This window comes from Citrus sinensis, chromosome 5 (assembly GCF_022201045.2).
Source record: "Citrus sinensis cultivar Valencia sweet orange chromosome 5, DVS_A1.0, whole genome shotgun sequence".
In the NCBI taxonomy this organism is placed as follows: Eukaryota; Viridiplantae; Streptophyta; class Magnoliopsida; order Sapindales; family Rutaceae; genus Citrus; species Citrus sinensis.
The window spans coordinates 38375434-38393856 of record NC_068560.1 but is presented as its reverse complement, the minus strand read 5'-3'; the positions used below and the strand labels follow the sequence as shown (position 1 = coordinate 38393856).

At 34.9% G+C, this 18423-nt stretch overlaps 2 protein-coding genes across 4 annotated transcripts; both read right to left on the bottom strand.

Moving 5' to 3' along the window:
- Window positions 1-2513: 2513 nt before the first annotated feature.
- Window positions 2514-7791, bottom strand: LOC102617751 (protein NLP4). 2 transcript variants are annotated; one of them, XM_006473732.4, is made up of 6 exons: window positions 7163-7790; window positions 6976-7075; window positions 5467-6517; window positions 5157-5204; window positions 4107-5070; window positions 2514-3784 (listed from the first exon to the last, which is right to left on the bottom strand). In XM_006473732.4, the coding sequence occupies exons 3-6, from the start codon at window positions 6379-6381 to the stop codon at window positions 2901-2903; spliced, it is 2811 nt and encodes a 936-aa protein (XP_006473795.2). In that variant the 5' UTR covers window positions 6382-6517; window positions 6976-7075; window positions 7163-7790; the 3' UTR covers window positions 2514-2900. The 2 variants fall into 2 exon arrangements, with proteins under 2 accessions (XP_006473795.2, XP_052296777.1); XM_052440817.1 differs by lacking the exon at window positions 6976-7075 and having other exon boundaries at window positions 7163-7791.
- A 1301-nt stretch (window positions 7792-9092) lies between these two features.
- LOC102616866 (catalase isozyme 1) lies at window positions 9093-18205 on the bottom strand. 2 transcript variants are annotated; one of them, XM_006473730.4, is made up of 12 exons: window positions 18047-18205; window positions 17683-17780; window positions 17233-17331; window positions 17023-17118; window positions 16593-16886; window positions 12381-12477; window positions 11483-11760; window positions 10228-11004; window positions 9959-10048; window positions 9654-9721; window positions 9468-9561; window positions 9093-9377 (listed from the first exon to the last, which is right to left on the bottom strand). In XM_006473730.4, the coding sequence occupies exons 5-12, from the start codon at window positions 16665-16667 to the stop codon at window positions 9318-9320; spliced, it is 1539 nt and encodes a 512-aa protein (XP_006473793.2). In that variant the 5' UTR covers window positions 16668-16886; window positions 17023-17118; window positions 17233-17331; window positions 17683-17780; window positions 18047-18205; the 3' UTR covers window positions 9093-9317. The 2 variants fall into 2 exon arrangements, with proteins under 2 accessions (XP_006473793.2, XP_006473794.2); XM_006473731.4 differs by lacking the exons at window positions 16593-16886; window positions 17023-17118; window positions 17233-17331; window positions 17683-17780; window positions 18047-18205 and adding an exon at window positions 12842-13060.
- Window positions 18206-18423: the final 218 nt, after the last annotated feature.

Here is an 18423-nt window from a genome sequence, read left to right as displayed (position 1 = left end):
CATACTGGACGAGTGCTAATGGTGGTGAATAAAATGGAGATATTCCCTTGGAACTTTTGTCAAATGATAATATGAAATGATAACTGTTATTTTTAAATATTAATTTCTGACATTTTTTTATGAATTTGTACATTTTATATTTAAATTTGAGTATTTGTGTTGGATTGATGTTGAAATTTAATTTTTCATTTACATTGGTTAAATTTAGAATTGAGTGTGTTAGGTAAACTTTTAAGTCATTAAATTTATATATTGAATATTTATAATTTTAAATATAAAAATTCATAACAAATTTGTCAAATATCATTACGGATTTAATAATTATCAAAACTTATAACAAATAAATTTTATATAAAAACATATTTAATAATGACAAATCCGCTGCGGAAGGTTCCATCGTCATCGTCTCTAGAAGCACTCAAAAAATAGAAGACTAAGGTCGTTTTTTTAAACCAAATCAGATGGTCGTATCGTTTATTCGTTTTAGCATTAAATTAACCAATTCCCGATTATGTACGTAACCTGAATGACGTAGAATCTCATATTCACCAATATCAATAATATCGTGGATTTGACCGCACATTTATCAATCACCATGGGCCCACTTCGCCCTTTTACTTTTTTATGATTTTGTAAGCATTTTATTTTAGGACTCGCCTATCGTGCAACAGTGGCACCATACCACTACTTTTGTCTTTTTTTATGTAAAATTTCATGAAGCCCTTTCACTTATTCTTATTTGAACTTTGCTTCAAAAATATTAAGTTCATTTCTCCCAAACTCGTGAATCCTTCAACGGCCGATCAACGGCAAATCGGCTCCTCCGGTGGCTGTGGTTGGTCAGAAAAGACAGAGAGAATTGTGGAGAACAAAACTCAAGTGGTGGCGTCACCGGAAACTGGAGAAACAACGGCGAATTGAAGCGGGGATTCTGTGACTTTTCACGGCTTCGATTGGCAGCTTTCCGAATGCTTTACGGCGACAAGGATGACATGGAGATGACCGGCATCACACGAGCTTCCGATCGGTACCAACCTTGGCCGGTGGAGTTGCCGGAAACGAAAACAAAATCTGGGTCGGGTTCGCGGGTCGGGTTGACCCGGTTATTTTTGTGACAAGGATGGCGTGGAGATGACCGGCGTCGCACGATCTTCCGATCGGTACCAACCTTGGCCGGTGGCGTGGACGGAAATGGAAACGAAATTCGGGTCGGGTTCGCCGGTATTTGTGATAAAAAGAGGGGTATTGTGATAAATGTGTAATATAGAAGAAAAATGTATAAATAACAAATAGTATAAGGTGCTAATTATAATGTTTATATGGATGCAATAGAAATTAATTTAATATTTATGAGGTAAAGTTTAAATAAAAATGAATGAAAGGGGTTTAATGAAAATTTACAACACAGTTGGCACAAAAGACAAAACCAGTGGTACGGGTAACACGGTGGTACCGTAGTTGGATCCTTTATTTTATGCATTAATCATAAAATGATAATTAATAGATTAATTTAAAAAAAAAAAAACAATATTAGAAGATTTCAATAGTTATCATCATATCACCTGAATCAAATCACGACCTTGCTTTGAGTAATATTAGAATACTCTAGAACACAACATTGCCTAATTGTGGACGCATGGCTACCCATATTTACAGTAAAAAATAATAAAAATAAGCCACCTAATAATTCTACAATAAGGTAGTGTTTACTTTTTGAAGTAGGAGTGTGGAGTGTGGATTCCTCCCACTTCAGTGTTTACTTACCTTTAAAAAAGGAGGAGTAGGAGTGGGAGTGGGAATCCGTGAGTTCCACTCAATTTTGGAGTGGGGAGTGGAATTCCCACTCCCATGGGGGGAGGTGGGAGTGGGAATCCACTCCCCCTCTTTCCATTTTATCCCTATAATAAAATAAATAATATCATATTTAATAAAATAAATAATATCATATTTATTAAAAATAATAATTATATCATATTTATTTTATTAAATTTAATAAAATAAAAATAAATAAATATTATATTTAAATTAATAATATTAAACATTAATTTTAATAAATATTAATTATTTATTTAATTAATAATAATAAATATTTTATTCTAAAAAAATATTAATTTTGTACTATATTATCAATAATAATATTTCATTTGTGTTGCTATTATTAATAATTTTTATTCACATAATTTAAATTAAAATTAATAAAAAATTATGATTTACATAATTAAGAATATTAGTAATTATTATTAATTTATAAATATAATAAAATATTTATTTTATTTTCTAAATATTTTTTATTAATTTTTTAATTACAAATTATAATTCTGTACATAAGAATAAAATTATAATTTTAAACAATTTACTCCTAATCCAAGACAAAATAAACAAATAATTAGGATTCTGATTGACAATCCATACTTTTATTTAGTTTAAGTAAACATCCTACTCCCACTCCCACTCCACACTCTTAATCCAAGGATTCCCACTCCAATCCAAAAAGTAAACGCAACATAAGAGTATTCGTGGAGAAAATTCCATTTCATTTCAACTTCGAGTTGAAAATTTGACAGTTGACGCAGCAGATTTATAATTCTAACTGCTTGTATTAAATTAATATTACACTACAAATAATTTGTCCCGTCGTTCCAACATTTTTCTTTTCAGTAATTCTTTCGGACATTGTGAAAAGAAACCCATTCATCCAGCTTTCCAATGTCAAATAACCGAAGCCTTAGATTGCATGCATTTGGAAACTTTTTCCTAATACAGCTTTTCATTTACAATGCTTGAAGCCTAGAACATTTCGCTCAGTGCTTACTGGCAAAGACTTGAAAAAAAAAAAACCCATACCTGAATTAATTGAAGGATTCGTAATAATTCCAAGAGAGCAACAGAATTTCTTAGGATCAGGAATTCCCACTGCTACCTGAACGCCTTTCGAAAAGATGATGAGAGACTTGGAGCAAGAGTTTTATTGTTTGTCCCTCAGATGATCGGCATACTTCAATACACTCCTCTAAATCAGCATCACAGGTTAATAACACCCAGTCAGAGTCATCGTCCAAGTACTTGACATCAAATAAACTCATGTCATCTATATTGAATCGCCTGGCAATTTCTTGCAGTAAGTCTTGAAACTTCCAATTGTCTTGCATGCGGAGCCGGATTTTCTCCTCTCCGTATGTGACTTTTACTCTTCGTCCATCAACAACCTCTTGTGACATCCGGCAACCATTTTCTGGTAAACGAGGAATAGGCTGTTCTCTGAAAGATTTGTAGCTTTGGGATCTCGGTAATAGTCTTGGTTCTTGACTTGAGGCATGCAGCTCTTCATAACTTCTAACCCTTTTCAGAACAACATCATCAAAGCTCTCTCCAACCACAGGATCCTCACTACCAGCAATGTTATTTGTAGAACGGTGCTGCTGAGTCCCACTGGTACAACACTGGCTGGAGTTTGAACTCTGACTACAAGAGGAAGATGGTGATTTGGCAGCTTGGGCTTGGGGGCTTAAAGTTCCACCCTTAGCTTGCATGCCTGTCAGCTTTTGCTGATCAGTTGGCAATGAATTCGAAAAAGGGCTAGCTCCTGATCTTGATAAATTTGGGGAAGCCAACTCTGGGAAGTTTGTATAGAAGGAACCAATTTGAAAAGAACCAGAGGCACCTTGAACGGAGTCAATCACCAGCTGGAGTTTCTGCAAGGAGTGACCAACCTTCTTGATTTTTCGAGAAGGCCAACGTTTTATCCCGTGTTGCCGGCATATCCTTTTCAAGGTTGTGGGACAAACTGAATTGTAATAAGTATATAAATGTCAGAATAAAGATTACTTGTATAAGCTTAACGTTATTCACATTGCTTGGAAGTTGTGTATTATGCTTTTGAGTACGGTAAAAAAGCGCTGGAATATTCCTGTGGATATGCTTGGGAAGATAACTTACTCAAAAGAAACACAATAAAAACTTCTATTAAAGCACAATATATAGAGTTTAATAATTTGCTTGAAAAGGCTCTACGGAGAAAGCAACAGTCCATAATGAAAACAGAATGTAACAGCCACCAATACACTACTAAAGTTTTGCTAAGAAATGAGAGCTGTTTGTAAGCTTACCGCCAATACTTTTTGCAGCATCTTTTAGGCTCCCAGAAAAATATTGCTGAAGAACTTGCAAGGTGATAGTTTTATCTACTTTGGTACGTCTTTTCTCTCCTGTTTTACCCAAAGCCACACTTGAGAAGCTACCCTCAACAGAATTTGAATCATCACAATATTCAGCACTTCCTTTCAGGCTAAAATCTTCTTTGCGGTGCCCCCCCTCCAAAAACCTTTTACCCGATACCTTCCTTGGTTTTCCATTTTGGTTTAATGAGACATCACAATCTCTTTGGACCTTCGTAAGACAGGCTGATTGAAATGAATTATCATGAGAATACTTTTCAGAATGAGAGTCCACTTTTAATATCTTTTCCCTGCTGGGTCTACCATCCGAAGGGAAAATAACTTCACTAACTGGCAAACTAGTTTCTTCCTCCATCTCCTTGTCTGTTACAACACGTAAACTCCTGGAGACCTGTTGTATTACGATGGACAAAGAACTAAGCATCTTCTTCTGCTCTTCAGGATCCCGGCAACCCTTGGGCAAGAAGAACTCCAATACAAAGTCAGAGTTACCAGTAAGAATACTCCGCAAACGTATTGCAACAGCGCCACACAAACCAAACATCCTTGCATGGTGAGACAGAGGATACTCGGTCTTTTTCAAGGAGGTTATATCATTTGAAAAGCACGGTTGGTTGGTCAGAAATGCTTCCCCAGCAACACGTTGACCTTTTAGCAAGTGATGCTCAGAGCAAGCCTCTTGAAAACCCCACATATCAGGATCGGCAATGTAGCAAGCATCATCTACAGTGGAAACACAATGATTGTTGTTCTTGTCAGAGTGCCAACAACCAACTTTTCCCTGTTGGATGCATGAGACCCAAGTTTGAGCTAATGGTAATCTATGCGTCTCACAAGCACATCTCAAGACCTCTCGAATTTCAGGTAAGGCAGCTTGATATGACGTGTTCCATGCCTGATATAAAAGGAATCCTACTGGTGAACACAAAATGAAATATATCCATTAATTAGATAATTAGCTTTTAACCATTACCGTATTACCTTCATGTTTTTAGTACTTGGAACTTCAGAGCTCCTAAGATCAACAGCCTGCAAGAGACAATTGAAGATCCAGATTACATATTACTTCGTCCTGGGAAATTACAGGACATTCTATTGTTTAATTGAACCGATCCCGTAGTAATTGTACAAATATCAACACTCAACAAAAAAAAAAAAGTCTAATATTCAATGATGGCATAGTTTTTAACAATAGTACTTGCTGAGCTCGATAATGTAAAAAACATGAAAGAATTAGAAAATATAGAGGAAACTTAAGGGAGAAACTATAATGTAATGATAGAAAGCTGACCTCGAGTGCTTTGCAAACACTTTCAAGTTCAGATCTATACTTGAGTTTTTGGGTCATCATCACAACCTCAATAACACCCAAGCAAGTCCTACTACCTTGTTCAAAAACAGGCACAGCAAGGGTACCACGGACATCATACTGTTGAGCATGATCAACTCGTGGATACTCGTCACTTCTAAAAAACTGGACATCAGGAGTCCACTCAGGAGCCTTACCCAAAAAAACCCGACCAGGCAATCCTGCCACATCCTTGGAATCCTCTTCAGCTGAGAAATAATACTTAATAGAGATAGCCCTGTAATTTGCAAGTCTCTGACATTTAAGATCAAGTGAGAAGGGCTGATCATAAGTCGTCAGAACTTGTCTACCAGCCCTAATCACAGGCACCCATAACTGTATAAGGACATCTTTATTAATTGAGAAATCCTTAATATACCCAACTGCCCATCCTAATCTCTGAATAACGGAAGTTGCAGGCCCCAGATTTGCCCTGGGCCCAATCCACCGTCTTTTACTGAGTTCAGAACCTTCAGCAATATTATCATCCAATTGACCATCGTCTTCATCAACATTAACCATGCCCTGGCTAAGAGACGGGGTACTAAGAGGGCCGTTCTGTTGGGGGTCATTCATAGATGAAGTCTGCAGAAAGAATGATTGTTGCATATCATCTTGCTTGCCCTGTTGAGAAGGGTTTCTGCCCGTATCACCATTGGTAATCTCTGAAGCTGGCCATACAAATGAAGAGTCAAAGAGGGCTGTAGAAGTAGAGGGACTTGGATGAGGAAATTCAGATCCATCAATAGTTTCCAGCCAGCATCCTTCTGCCAGCAATTCATTCATGTAGTCCAAGTCCATTGCAGAATCCAATGAAGCTCCACGCATGGTACCGGGCAAAAAAACAGTATCTTCCATGTTGATATTTTCTCAAAACACCATTTTGACAATCTTGTCTAGCACAATTGTTGAAATCTAAGGCTCCCAACTATTAGTAACTTTTCCAAAGATGAAACTCCAAAACCAAATCCAATCTTCAAAATATAATTTCTTCCTGTTGTTGAGACATTGTTGGTAAGAATCATTTAGAAGAAAAAGTTGAGATAAGAACAAGAAAGTCCAGAATATTGAACAGGCAAATAACAAAAAATGATTTTTTTTATGCATATTGTACGAAGATTAAGCCCTCTGTCTTTTTTGCCATCACATCCAATATCAGTCAAAGAATCATCATTCATCGGCAAATTAATTAGAGAATAAAACCCAATTTATGGACCATCATATCAATCAAAGCAGCCATAAATTTCAGACATAAAAAGGAAAAAAACAAAACAATACAATAAGTCAACAACCCACTTTCTACAGATTCGTTCAATATGCTCAGAGCACACAGGGATACACTTAACTACACACTTACCAACAAAGGAAAAAAGCCATGAAATTTACATAACATCTTCATTCATAATAAGCAAACTAAGCAAAACAAAAATCAAAGGCAGCAGAATAACTCACTAGTTTCAGATTCTTGAAGACGCTCAAATGGGTGTGTTTTTTTTTTTTTCCAAAATATAAGTTGCCAAAAATACCCAATAAAGCTTGAGTGTCTGAGGAGCTGGAACATGAACGGAACAAACAAACAGACAATCTCATAAAAAGCTTTAAACAGTCTGTCAAAAAATAAATTAATTAATTTGTGTACATAGTAATTATCTGGCAAGCCAAAGCCAATCCTAAGAATTTTAACACACTCGGTGATTCCCGGCAATTTGCAAAGAGAAGATGCTGATTCCAATGTCTGACTCCTGACCCCACTTAAACAACTCGCATTTTAGACCTTGTAATACTCGCTGCATAGTCGAAACTTTTGTGCTCGGATAGAGATAGGGAGCTGATCATTTTTGCTGATGCAATGGTTTGATAAAAGCTTTTTTTTTTTTTTTTTTTTTTGTTCTTTTCAAAGGAATTGTACTTTAATAATTAATATAAGAGAGAGGAATGAGATTTGTTCGAAGTGGTAAAAACTGGAGGGGTGTGTTGCGTGTGCACCACTTGCATTGCTCAGATGCTCTGCTCCCCACTGGATTGAATTCTCCTCCATAATCATAAATAATAAGAATCCCCTAAATTACATGCATGTATTTTAGGATTAGCCAAATAATAATGGGAGTAGATTCTCCCTTCCATAATATTTTGGGTTTGGCGATATTCAGACGACAACCGGGGCATGGCATAACTGGTTGTGGAGACTTGTGTGGGCGTTTTGTGTTTTGATTTGGGAGTCTTCTTTTGTCAGTTGCGGATACTAACATTCAGGCCCCCTAAATTGTTTGTTTTATGAAATAATGACCAGTTTAATCATTTATATCAAATAGCTATCCATTCAGGCACCGATGCTGTGTTGACTGAAGTACGACTTCCCATGACTATGAAGCTCCTTTTGTTTATTCAGAGACGAATCATAAATTAATAATAATAATAATAAAACAAAATAAAAGCTAGTTCTACAAATATTCCGGCCACAGCTTCATTAGACAAATACGTGCCTCAGCCAAAAAGACGTGGCTGGAAAATGAATGATCCCCAAATGAAATGAAGACCATATTAATGAGGGAAAGCCCAGTTGTTCTTATTCCTCAAGTCAATGGGAAAGGAGATACAGGTTTTTTATTTATTTTTAAGTATATATAAAAATTTGCAAATATTTAGAAGACAAAACAAAAATGATGTCTATTTAATTTAAGTACTCAAAAGGGGAGTTAGTGATTATTTCAACCTTCATGCTGCATTTTAAAGAAAATGCAGTTTATTAAATTAAATTAGGTGCAAGTTGTGATTGGTAATCAAATCAAAACGCAGAAGGCAAGTCATGACGATCGACGAGGATGGTTGGGATTCTAGTTGGATCCAAATAATAAACTAACTGTGGTCCACTCGATTAATAAATTTAAAAAAATACTGTAACTTTCTTTATTGCTTGCATATTTCTAGGATTCTAATGGTTACATCGATCGTGTGTCGTTATTCTATTTCTTCACCTCCCTCTTATCTCTCGTAATCATAACCCTTTCAAATAAAAAACTCGAAACGCATTTTCCCCGTCGATAAATCTTTTCTTGTGTCTTGTGTAATGAAAAAGACTTCACGCAGCAACATCTTCAATCTTGTTATTTTTTTATTAGTGACATGTATCACATAATTAAATGATATTTTACCTCATATATTTATCAGAATTAATTATATTTATTTTATAATAACATAGTTTAAATATCAACTCTTACAAATAATTACAAACATTAAAAAATTTATCTATTCTGTCTATAAATTAATAAAAGAGATACTGTATTAACCAAAGATTTATTTATCGTGCGTGTGTTTGGTTATAAATCTATAATAAATATTAAATTATAGCTAGATCAAATCTGCATTTCAGAAGTTAGAAATCTGCATATTACCTCCCCCATTACCAACTCTACATGCATTCTTTATTCAAAGCAAACTAACACCACAAACACAATCATTGCCCGGCTTCCTATTTGATGCAGACAGCTGAACACACAAAACCCACCATACTGAAGAACTAGAACAGCAAAAGCGTCAACTTAACAAAATCCAGCGGCATGCAACGAAAATAACAGAAAAGTACTAATATGATTGTACTTTATACAAATTTTGAGCGTACAACCAGCATTTATTTTAAGGAACATCATGTTTATGAATTACAGGACCAACATGTTTTTTTTAGTATTACAAAATAACACACCACCCGAAAACGAATTCGCATTCCTTAAACTGCTGACGTCCTCTGTGTTTACTCCTTGCTAACTCTTTCTAAATCACTCAGCTCCGCATCACCATTAAATGTTAGGCCTCACATTCAGACGAGATGCCAACTTCTGACCCAGAGACTTGCAAGCCTGAATATGTATTGAATCAAATATCACATCAGAACAATTTCGCAAACCCATGTTCAATTTACAAAAAGTTGCAAGGACTAGAAGTCTTACCTGAGACCAGTATGAGATCCATATGTGGCGGATCTCATGGGTGACGCGTGGATCAGATAAAGCATCAACCCATCTGCAGATGAATCGCTCTTGCCTACAAGCAATTGAATGAAGAAATTTTAAGAGAGATCCATGGTACAGTTTCAACAATCACTATTACTAAAAAACTTGGATAGAACATGGCACCTGTCTGGTGCCCAAGATCGGTATCTCTCTCCAGGTTGTTTGAAGTTGTTTTCCTTTGGAATTATGCACTGCATTGAACACAACAGATTCAACTAGTTTAGATTTTGAAAAAAATAAATAAATAAAATACTTCCATCCACTGTTGTCTAGTATTAAACCCATTCTATCAAAAACTCCACAGAATCAAGATATAAATCTCACTCGGTCACTAAGCAAGTATAGACATAATGTAAAGTATCCCCCTTCATGCAAATCTGTATTAAGATTATTTCAGGAAAAAAAGAAAAGCCAAGTAGAGATCTGACCTTCTCGCGCCTTCCGCCGCAGATTTCAGGAGGAGTTGGATGCATCTCAGCATGACGGACAGGATCATACCTTGAAGGGAAGTAATCGATCTAAAAAGAATCATCATATTGTACCTAGTTAGAAAGCAATCTTAACAAACAACACCAGCAGACCATTTTGGCAACTAACACATGGCAGTAATATCTTGTGGCATGCATCATGATCTTGGTTGAGATACAAGTAGTTTAAAATAGCAAGTAACCGATATTTTCTTTAGTTATTTTAGTACCTCCTCATCCCTGTGCATGAAATTCATGAAACCGTCATAATGATTGTTGTGCTGAGCACATTTGGGTGCATTTACTGGGAGTTGAAGATAGTTCGGCCCTAGACGGTGCCTCTGAGTATCAGCATAGGAGAAGATTCGAGTCTGGAGCAACTTATCATTTGAATAGTAGATGCCAGGAACCACAATAGCAGGGCAGAAAGCAAGCTGTTCATTCTCTGCAAAGAAGTTATCAATGTTCTTGTTCAAAACCAACCGGCCCACAGGTTGCAAGGGCAAGATGTCCTCAGGCCAGGTCTTGGTTACATCAAGTGGGTCAAAGTCAAATTTGTCCTCATGGTCGGGATCCATAATCTGGATGTAGAGTTTCCACTCAGGATAGTTTCCAGCTGCAATTGAGTCATAAAGATCTTGAGTAGCATGGCTGTGGTTGGCTCCTCCAACCTTGATTGCCTCATCTTCCAATAAACACTTAACCCCACAAGTGGGTTTCCAATGAAATTTCACATAATGTGCTTTCCCAGCCTTATTGATCAGCATGTAAGTGTTAACACCAGATCCTTCCATGTGCCTGTAATCTCGTGGGACACCCACATCATCAAACAAGAAGGAGAACATGTGCAAGCTTTCAGGATGATGGGAGAAGAAGTCAACAATCCTCCAGTTCTCTTGGATGTGAGACTTTGGGTTAGGTTTAAGCGCATGGACCATGTCAGGGAATTTCATTCCATCACGGACAAAAAAGACGGGGAAATTGTTTCCCACAAGATCAAAATTACCCTGCACTCACATGACAAAAAGGTCAGCGTAAGAACCTATCAACAAGTAGGGGAGCTAACTTCTTGACAGCCTGCAACTTGTCCACCTTCATGGAGTAATAAAATATCGGATGACTTAAAACACACGAAATGCTGAACCTATGCAGCCTTCATGACTAAGTGATTACATATTTACATACGATTGAAGACACATGAAAATATGTTATAGCAACCACATCACATGGGAAAATCTGCCGAAGCAATTGAAGAACTCTTATTTTCCCTATTTCACCATTACAATTATAAAATTTTTGAAGCATCATAATCAAAATAGAAAAATCTCCTGTTCTTTCAGCAAAAGCAACTTAAAGCTACAAGTACCCATGCCCTAAATACATGCATCATTTGTAACTAAACGATCATCTCCATGATCCCCCACATATTACATACCATCTAATACACATTAGTAATAAAACAAGTATGACATAAGCCCCTCTCACCTCTCTGGTGTAAAACTTGACCGCAAATCCTCGAGGATCTCTCAGGGTTTCAGGGCTGCCACGCTCATGGATAACAGTGGAGAAGCGGACAATGACAGGCGTCTGAACCCCTGGGGCTCGAAGGAAATCAGCACAAGTAAGGTTAGAAACATCATGGGTGACCTCAAAGAAACCCTTAGCACTGGCTCCCCTGGCATGGACAACACGTTCTGGAATCCGCTCCCTATCAAAATTTGCAAGTTTCTCCACTAGATGATAATCCTCAAGGAGGATTGGACCTGTCAAATTGAAGCAACTTAAATCCCTGAATTAAAAAGTTTAAACCATATCCATCAAAGTGAAGCAAAAAAATAAAAAGGACTAGCCAATAAGGAATCTTATTATGAATTAAAATGTTCTGCCAAGCCAGATGGAGAAAGGAAAAATATTCTGGTTTTGTAGATTGACACTAAAAAATATACCTCAAGATTAATACTTTTGAAAATAGATCTAACTTATTAATTCCATTTGACATTGCATAGCAGAGACCAGTATCGGAAATCCATATTATAAAGATAAGATAGTCTACAAAAGAGACTAGAATACCTATAGTTTGCTACTCATCCGATCAAAGCACATATTCTGATTATTTTACTTCCACTGGCTACATGAATAATGACAAAGATGATGATAATGGCCCCCGCTCACCAAATTAACAGAGACTTTGATATGCGATAAAAGCAATAACCAAAATAATAAAACAGCTGAGCAATAATATACATAAATCTAATTCGAGAGAATGGCAAATAAGTCAAACACAAATCCAACAACTCAAAAGGGCAAGTTGCTAACTCCTAGCACAATAAACAACATCAATTACCAAACAGAAAACAGTGAATAAACAATAACGTGTTGATACCTCTAGGTCCAATCGTCATTGATGAGTTGTTGTTCCATACCGGAGCGCCGGAATTGGTGGTAAAGAAGGGGGCGTTGAAAGAACTGGCAGGGCGGAACTGTATCATCATGATACAAAAACACAAACAATATTAGATTATTAGTACAAGTCTCTTCATTTAAATGGGAGCTAAACATATACAAGCGAAAAGATTTAAAACTTCTTCTCAAAATCATTGGGGAAACCCTAACGACACGGTAAAATTTTTCAAACCAAAAAAAAAAAAAAAAAGGAAGATCATAGCTTTGATCTAGAAATTGAATATCTAATAAAGCAGATGATGAAAACCGAAACAGATTCCAATCATTCAAAAATTCAAGTTAAAATAGCCTGACCCATCAAATAGAGATATTGGGATGGAAACTCAATAAAGCAATCGATTGAATTAAGAGTTAAAACAAATAGACAGATGGGATTAGTACCTTGTATGGATCCATAGCGGGAGGGAAGCAGAAAAAAAGATTGAACGAGAAGCTACACTACGAGAAAGAAAAAGAGAGAGTAGACAAATGGGGATTGTGTGGCAACCAAAAGCCGGTGATCACGAATGCAATACTACTGCCTTATTATTTATTTATATACACAGACTCTCGTGGCTCGCGCTTCTAATTTCTGCCAGCCTCAGATGTCAGAGAGGCCTCACCCGTTTTTCTATCTATAGCGACACCAAAAATCCGTAATGAGACAAACAAGCTTCGACGTGTTCATTTTCTCGCCAATATCACGTCTCGCCATTAATATAAATTGATAATTATTCCTTCTTTTATTATTATTTTTTTTTGGTGGTTCTTTAAATACTACTTAAAAAAAAAATAAAAACAATGTTCAAAAATCTTCATTCACTCTCCTTCTATGTTACTATAATAAAATAGGGGAATTAATCTAATACAACAACTAAAAGTCATTTATATTCTTGTTTACTTAAAAGTTAAAATTAGAGAATATTATTCATACTTAATAGCCTGAAAAAAAAAAGAATGTTATATTACTTAATTTTCATCTTAGTATAGAAAGAGTACAATCAATTTTTTGACTTATGAAAAAGAAAAAAAGATTCAATTTTATTATGTAAGTCTCTAACTGGCTTAGTGCCTTTTTGGTATGACTTATTTAAGAACCATAAGTGCTTATTTAATCGTATAAGCACTTTTTAAAAATTTTTATGGTGTTTAGTTATTTTTTTAATAGAATTTTTTTAGCTTAAATAAGCTAATTTACCTCTATTTTTGAGCTTTTGGGAGTAGAGGCTATAGAGTTTTTTTAAAAATATATAATATAAAAAATATCACACAGTTTAATGGTTCAAAAATATTTTTTTTATTGACAACCAAATACCCAATGACTTTTTGTTCAAAAGCTCTATTGGTATAAGCTCTACTGCTATAAGCTCTACTGTTATAAGCTCTATTTAATAAGCTCTACCAAACGGAGCCTTAGTTTAATAGGCATTTATAGAAAACGAGTATTACTATATTATTAGAATTTTAAAAAATTATCCTATCTTTTTATTTTAGAAAAGCGTAAGATATTTATTTGAGTGATGATACAGCTACAAACTCTTGTACAAACTTATCTTATGCGAATTGATGTGGTATTAATTCATTGGTTAATGAAAATATAAAATAATAGAAATAAATCATGTGGGCTAATAAATATTTAATTCAACCAATGAATTAACGCCACATCAGTTTGTACAATATAAATTTATACAAGAGTTTATGGCTATATCATTACTCTATTTATTTGTTATCATTTTAAGGCTATTTAGTACATACCTAGAATAGTCATTCAATATTATCACTTCATTCAAGGTAAAGTATTTGGGATAATCTTAGTATATCTAAAAAATAATTAATAAGTTTTTTTAATTTATAAGCTTTAAAAAATCTATATATATTAGTTTACTAACCGATATTAATAAATGTCTTAGTAAAAATAATATGTCAAATATTTTTATTTTCTTGTGTTAAATAAAAAATAATAATAATAGAGTTATAAACTTTTATACAAATTTCTTTTGTGCAGACTAATATGATATAATTCAATTAATTGAATTAAATAACTTTGCGTCAATATAATTTATTTTTATTATTTTATATTTTTATTAAACTAATAAATTTAGGTCATATCAATTTCTACTAAAATTTTCAACTGTATTATCATTTATGTTAAAATATTTTTTTATTATTAAATCATGCATATATTGAAATTCAAACTGAAGACCTGGGCTGTAGGAAAAAGAGCAAGGCCTTGAATAGTACCTATTTGCAGGCCAAAATAATCTAAAATGTTATGCCCACTTTTTTTTTTATCCAATTATAAAATAATCTAAAAAAATATTTCTGAATAATTTAGGACAAAATATCGTGGATTGGATGATATGTTATATTAAATTTAATTCTCCGCCGATATTGATTCTTTCAAGGCAAGAGATGGGACCCGCAACAGAGATGATTATCCTTAAGGTGATGAAAGATTAAAAAATTATATATTTTGCGAACGACAGGATTTCAAGGTTCCTTATCCAGTGTTTTGGAAGTTTACTACAAAGAATTCGTAACCACTTATGGGCAGAAGATGACATGGACCAGCTTGGTGACGCCACGTCTCCAGAAGAGCATTGAGACGTGTGCTCTATCATTAGAAAAGTGTCAAGAGATAGACTCGAAGAGCTGTGCGAGTGTGTGCGCGAAATGAAAGCTGCTGATTTACAATGTGAACGGTATAATTTACGCTTTTGATAAAGAGTAAAATGGGCGTGTGGTGAGGTGAGCTTTGCCGCCACAAGACTGACTTCTTTTGGACCCACTTTTTAATGCATACCTTCTTTGTTTTTTTTTTTTTTTTTTGGGGGGGGGGGGGGGGGGGGATCTAAATGCATACATTTCTGAGCATTGATAAATTATCATATTTGTATATTATTTTTAATTGTCTAAACTATTTTCAGTGCATCAATAAATTATTCTGCTTAAGAAAAACCACTCTCAAACTCTGATGCGAAAGTGGATAACATTCCCGTAAAAGTCTCATCAAGCATTACTGATAGTTTTAATGTTTTATTGGTTGAACCATCTATACAATCCACTTTATGTAATTATAATAATTTTAAATTTTAAATAATCCATTACTAATAATTTCAAATTGCGAATTCTTCTATTAGAATATTAGTATCTTCCTAATTGAGTGTGTTTCGTTTTCATTAAAACTTAAATTAAATGGGTATCAAAAATCAATTATCAAGTTCAGCTTCGCCGCCCTCTCTCTCTCTCTCTTCTACCCATCAATGATCTTTTCATTTCTTTCTCAATAAAATTTACTATGCTATGTAGAGGTTGCTAAATCTTGTTATTTCTCCATATATATATATATATAGTACTTATTTGATAAACGTTTCCTGACTTTATTAAAAGACAAAAAAAATGATTAAATCATATAGTATAATAATGTAATGTTTATTATACAAAAGAGAATAAAGGAATCTTTTGGGTGCATATTTATCATTCTGATAGCACTTTTTTAAAATGAACACAGTTTTCAATGTAGTAAAATCTGTATTTTTTTGTATATTTGTAACATCCTCACTTTAATAATGTGAGGATATCTTCGTTAGAGAAGAACTTTGTATATACGTATGCCAACACATCATTAAAAAAGTGTATATATGTACCTTCGTGTGTGTGTGTGTGTGTGTGTTTGTGTGTACTATGCTGAAACTGCTAAGCAAACAATTTAGTGGCCTAAAGCCTTACCTGCAATCTTTCATTTTCCTTCCTAAAAGAAGGTTTATATTAGAGTTTATATAATCTACTCTCGAGTTTTGCACCCTAGTTTAGCTGAGGTCCATGGTACAAATAAAATACAAACTTGTAAAATGGTGTTACGAACCTAACGGTCAAGGGCTACCCTCAGGAAAAGTGACTCTATGGTAGTAAGAAGGGAACTGCGGCATATGTTATGGTCAATCGATGCATTTGTAGGATTAGGCTGCACATTCATCTAGCATGTGGAGTTTTATAAGAAATTTTTCATTTATTTACAATCACGCAGTTTATGATATTGACAAACTGGTCTTTCTAGCAAAATATCGATCAGCAGACATATTCAGAAGCAAACATGATTCACTCAAAACATCTAACATAAATGTTGGAACTTTTGGATAAATTGAAAGCTTACCTCCAGCATCGGTCCATGGTTTGATAATGGGTTGTCATCTGGGAAGAACTGCAAATAAGGCTGAAGCAAGAGCATTTCTTGTGTTCCCAGGCATACTTATTGAGTTCGAGAGTGCTTCTAAATATTTCAAACAAGTGGCTAAGCATGATGAATCCAACAGGTAAAAAATCGATGTTGCTTGGGATCATGTTATTGTTTCACAAAGCCTCCCTGATATCCATTCATGATTCATAGCAATTTTACAATTGCTTTGTGAATATAAAGATTGTTGAAGATTTGAGCAAGTTCCTGATTCTGATAATTTTTTCACACAAACGAGGATTCTTTATCATCATGCTGTGATTAGTATCATTCAAATAAACCAGAAAACACATCCAAGTTCCAAGAAGTCCATCAAAACCAAGTCCAATGAACAGCGATAGTTACAAACCATCACCACGTTATTGCCTTGCTCCACTTTCTTTAAAGCTAACACCTGAACCCACAGGAATTGTATTTGGAAAACTGGCAGCATTGATTCGTATATCTGAAACAAAACCACAGACCAAATGAACAACTGTGCTCTCCTAGCAAATCTCTAAGCTAAATGAAATATATTGGCATTGTGCCTTTCTGATGCTATAGAGAAGGTCAACATAACTTCCTGAGTATCAGTGCAAACTCATCTACACAGAACCAAACTGATTCCCAAAAGCCTTCACTTCTCAAGGCACCATGGTAGGTGTCGGGAGCTTCTCTCCTGCAGAATGAAAGAAAGAAATCTTGACTGATAGCCACTTGGGAAATGCCAAATCAAACATGCATAAATCACTATGTCCTATGGTATGCAACTTGCTAGAACTCCAAATGGAAGGAATTTTACAGTGCTTCAAAATCAAAAGAGCAATGTGTCTTCCCTCATTTTTCCCCGCTGCTATATTATTCTGCTCTGCTTTACAGTTAAATAATGACATGGACGAAGAAAAGATCATAGCCCAACTAAACAAATCTATTTTACAAACAAGAAATGTGTTAAATCTGGCACAATATTTTAAATCTCAATAACTCAACTCTTGTTTACAGTGGTTTAGCAGCAATTAGGAACACTTACTATATTGATTTCCTTTTCCACGTCACCTACATCAAGCAAAATTTGGTCTTTGTGCTATTATCCATGTCCGGAAAATTTTATAGTCATTCAAAGTTCAGCTGCAAACATTCATTTGGTCTTCTCAAAAATATTAAAAATATATATATATTTGTCAATCTCTTCATGAGTCTTGTACTCAGTTAAGCTGCCACTTGATTAGTTTTTCCACCAAAAAAAAAAAAATTCTGATATGTAACTAGCTTGACAGCTTCTAAAAATTACTTTAAACACAAAACACACCAAATCTATTACTACAAATGCACAGATATGAAAAAGTTAAAACACATAATATGAATGCCTACACAAGAAAAGAGTGAGAGCGCACCGTAGATATCTAGGGTTTGGTTGTCGTCTAGACACGACTCTTGATAAACCACATTTGTCTATAGATGGCAAAATGAAATTTTGAGCAGGAAGAGTTGTGAATTCACGAACAGTAGAATGAAATCACTTTGCAGAGTAAACTTATAACTGATCTCCAGAATTCTAATCTGCAGCATAACAAAGTTGAAAGCAATCGAGACTCTAGAACAAGACAGTTCAAGCATTCAACCAGTGAGTAAGAATCTATCTATTCGTTTTCTGATGCAAAACAATGGCAATACAATAAGCTCTTGCAATTACGAAACTTTCTACTGGAAGAGGATCACTAATTAGGAGACTGAGGCAACCAGAGCAGCAAACATTGATTCAACAACTCTA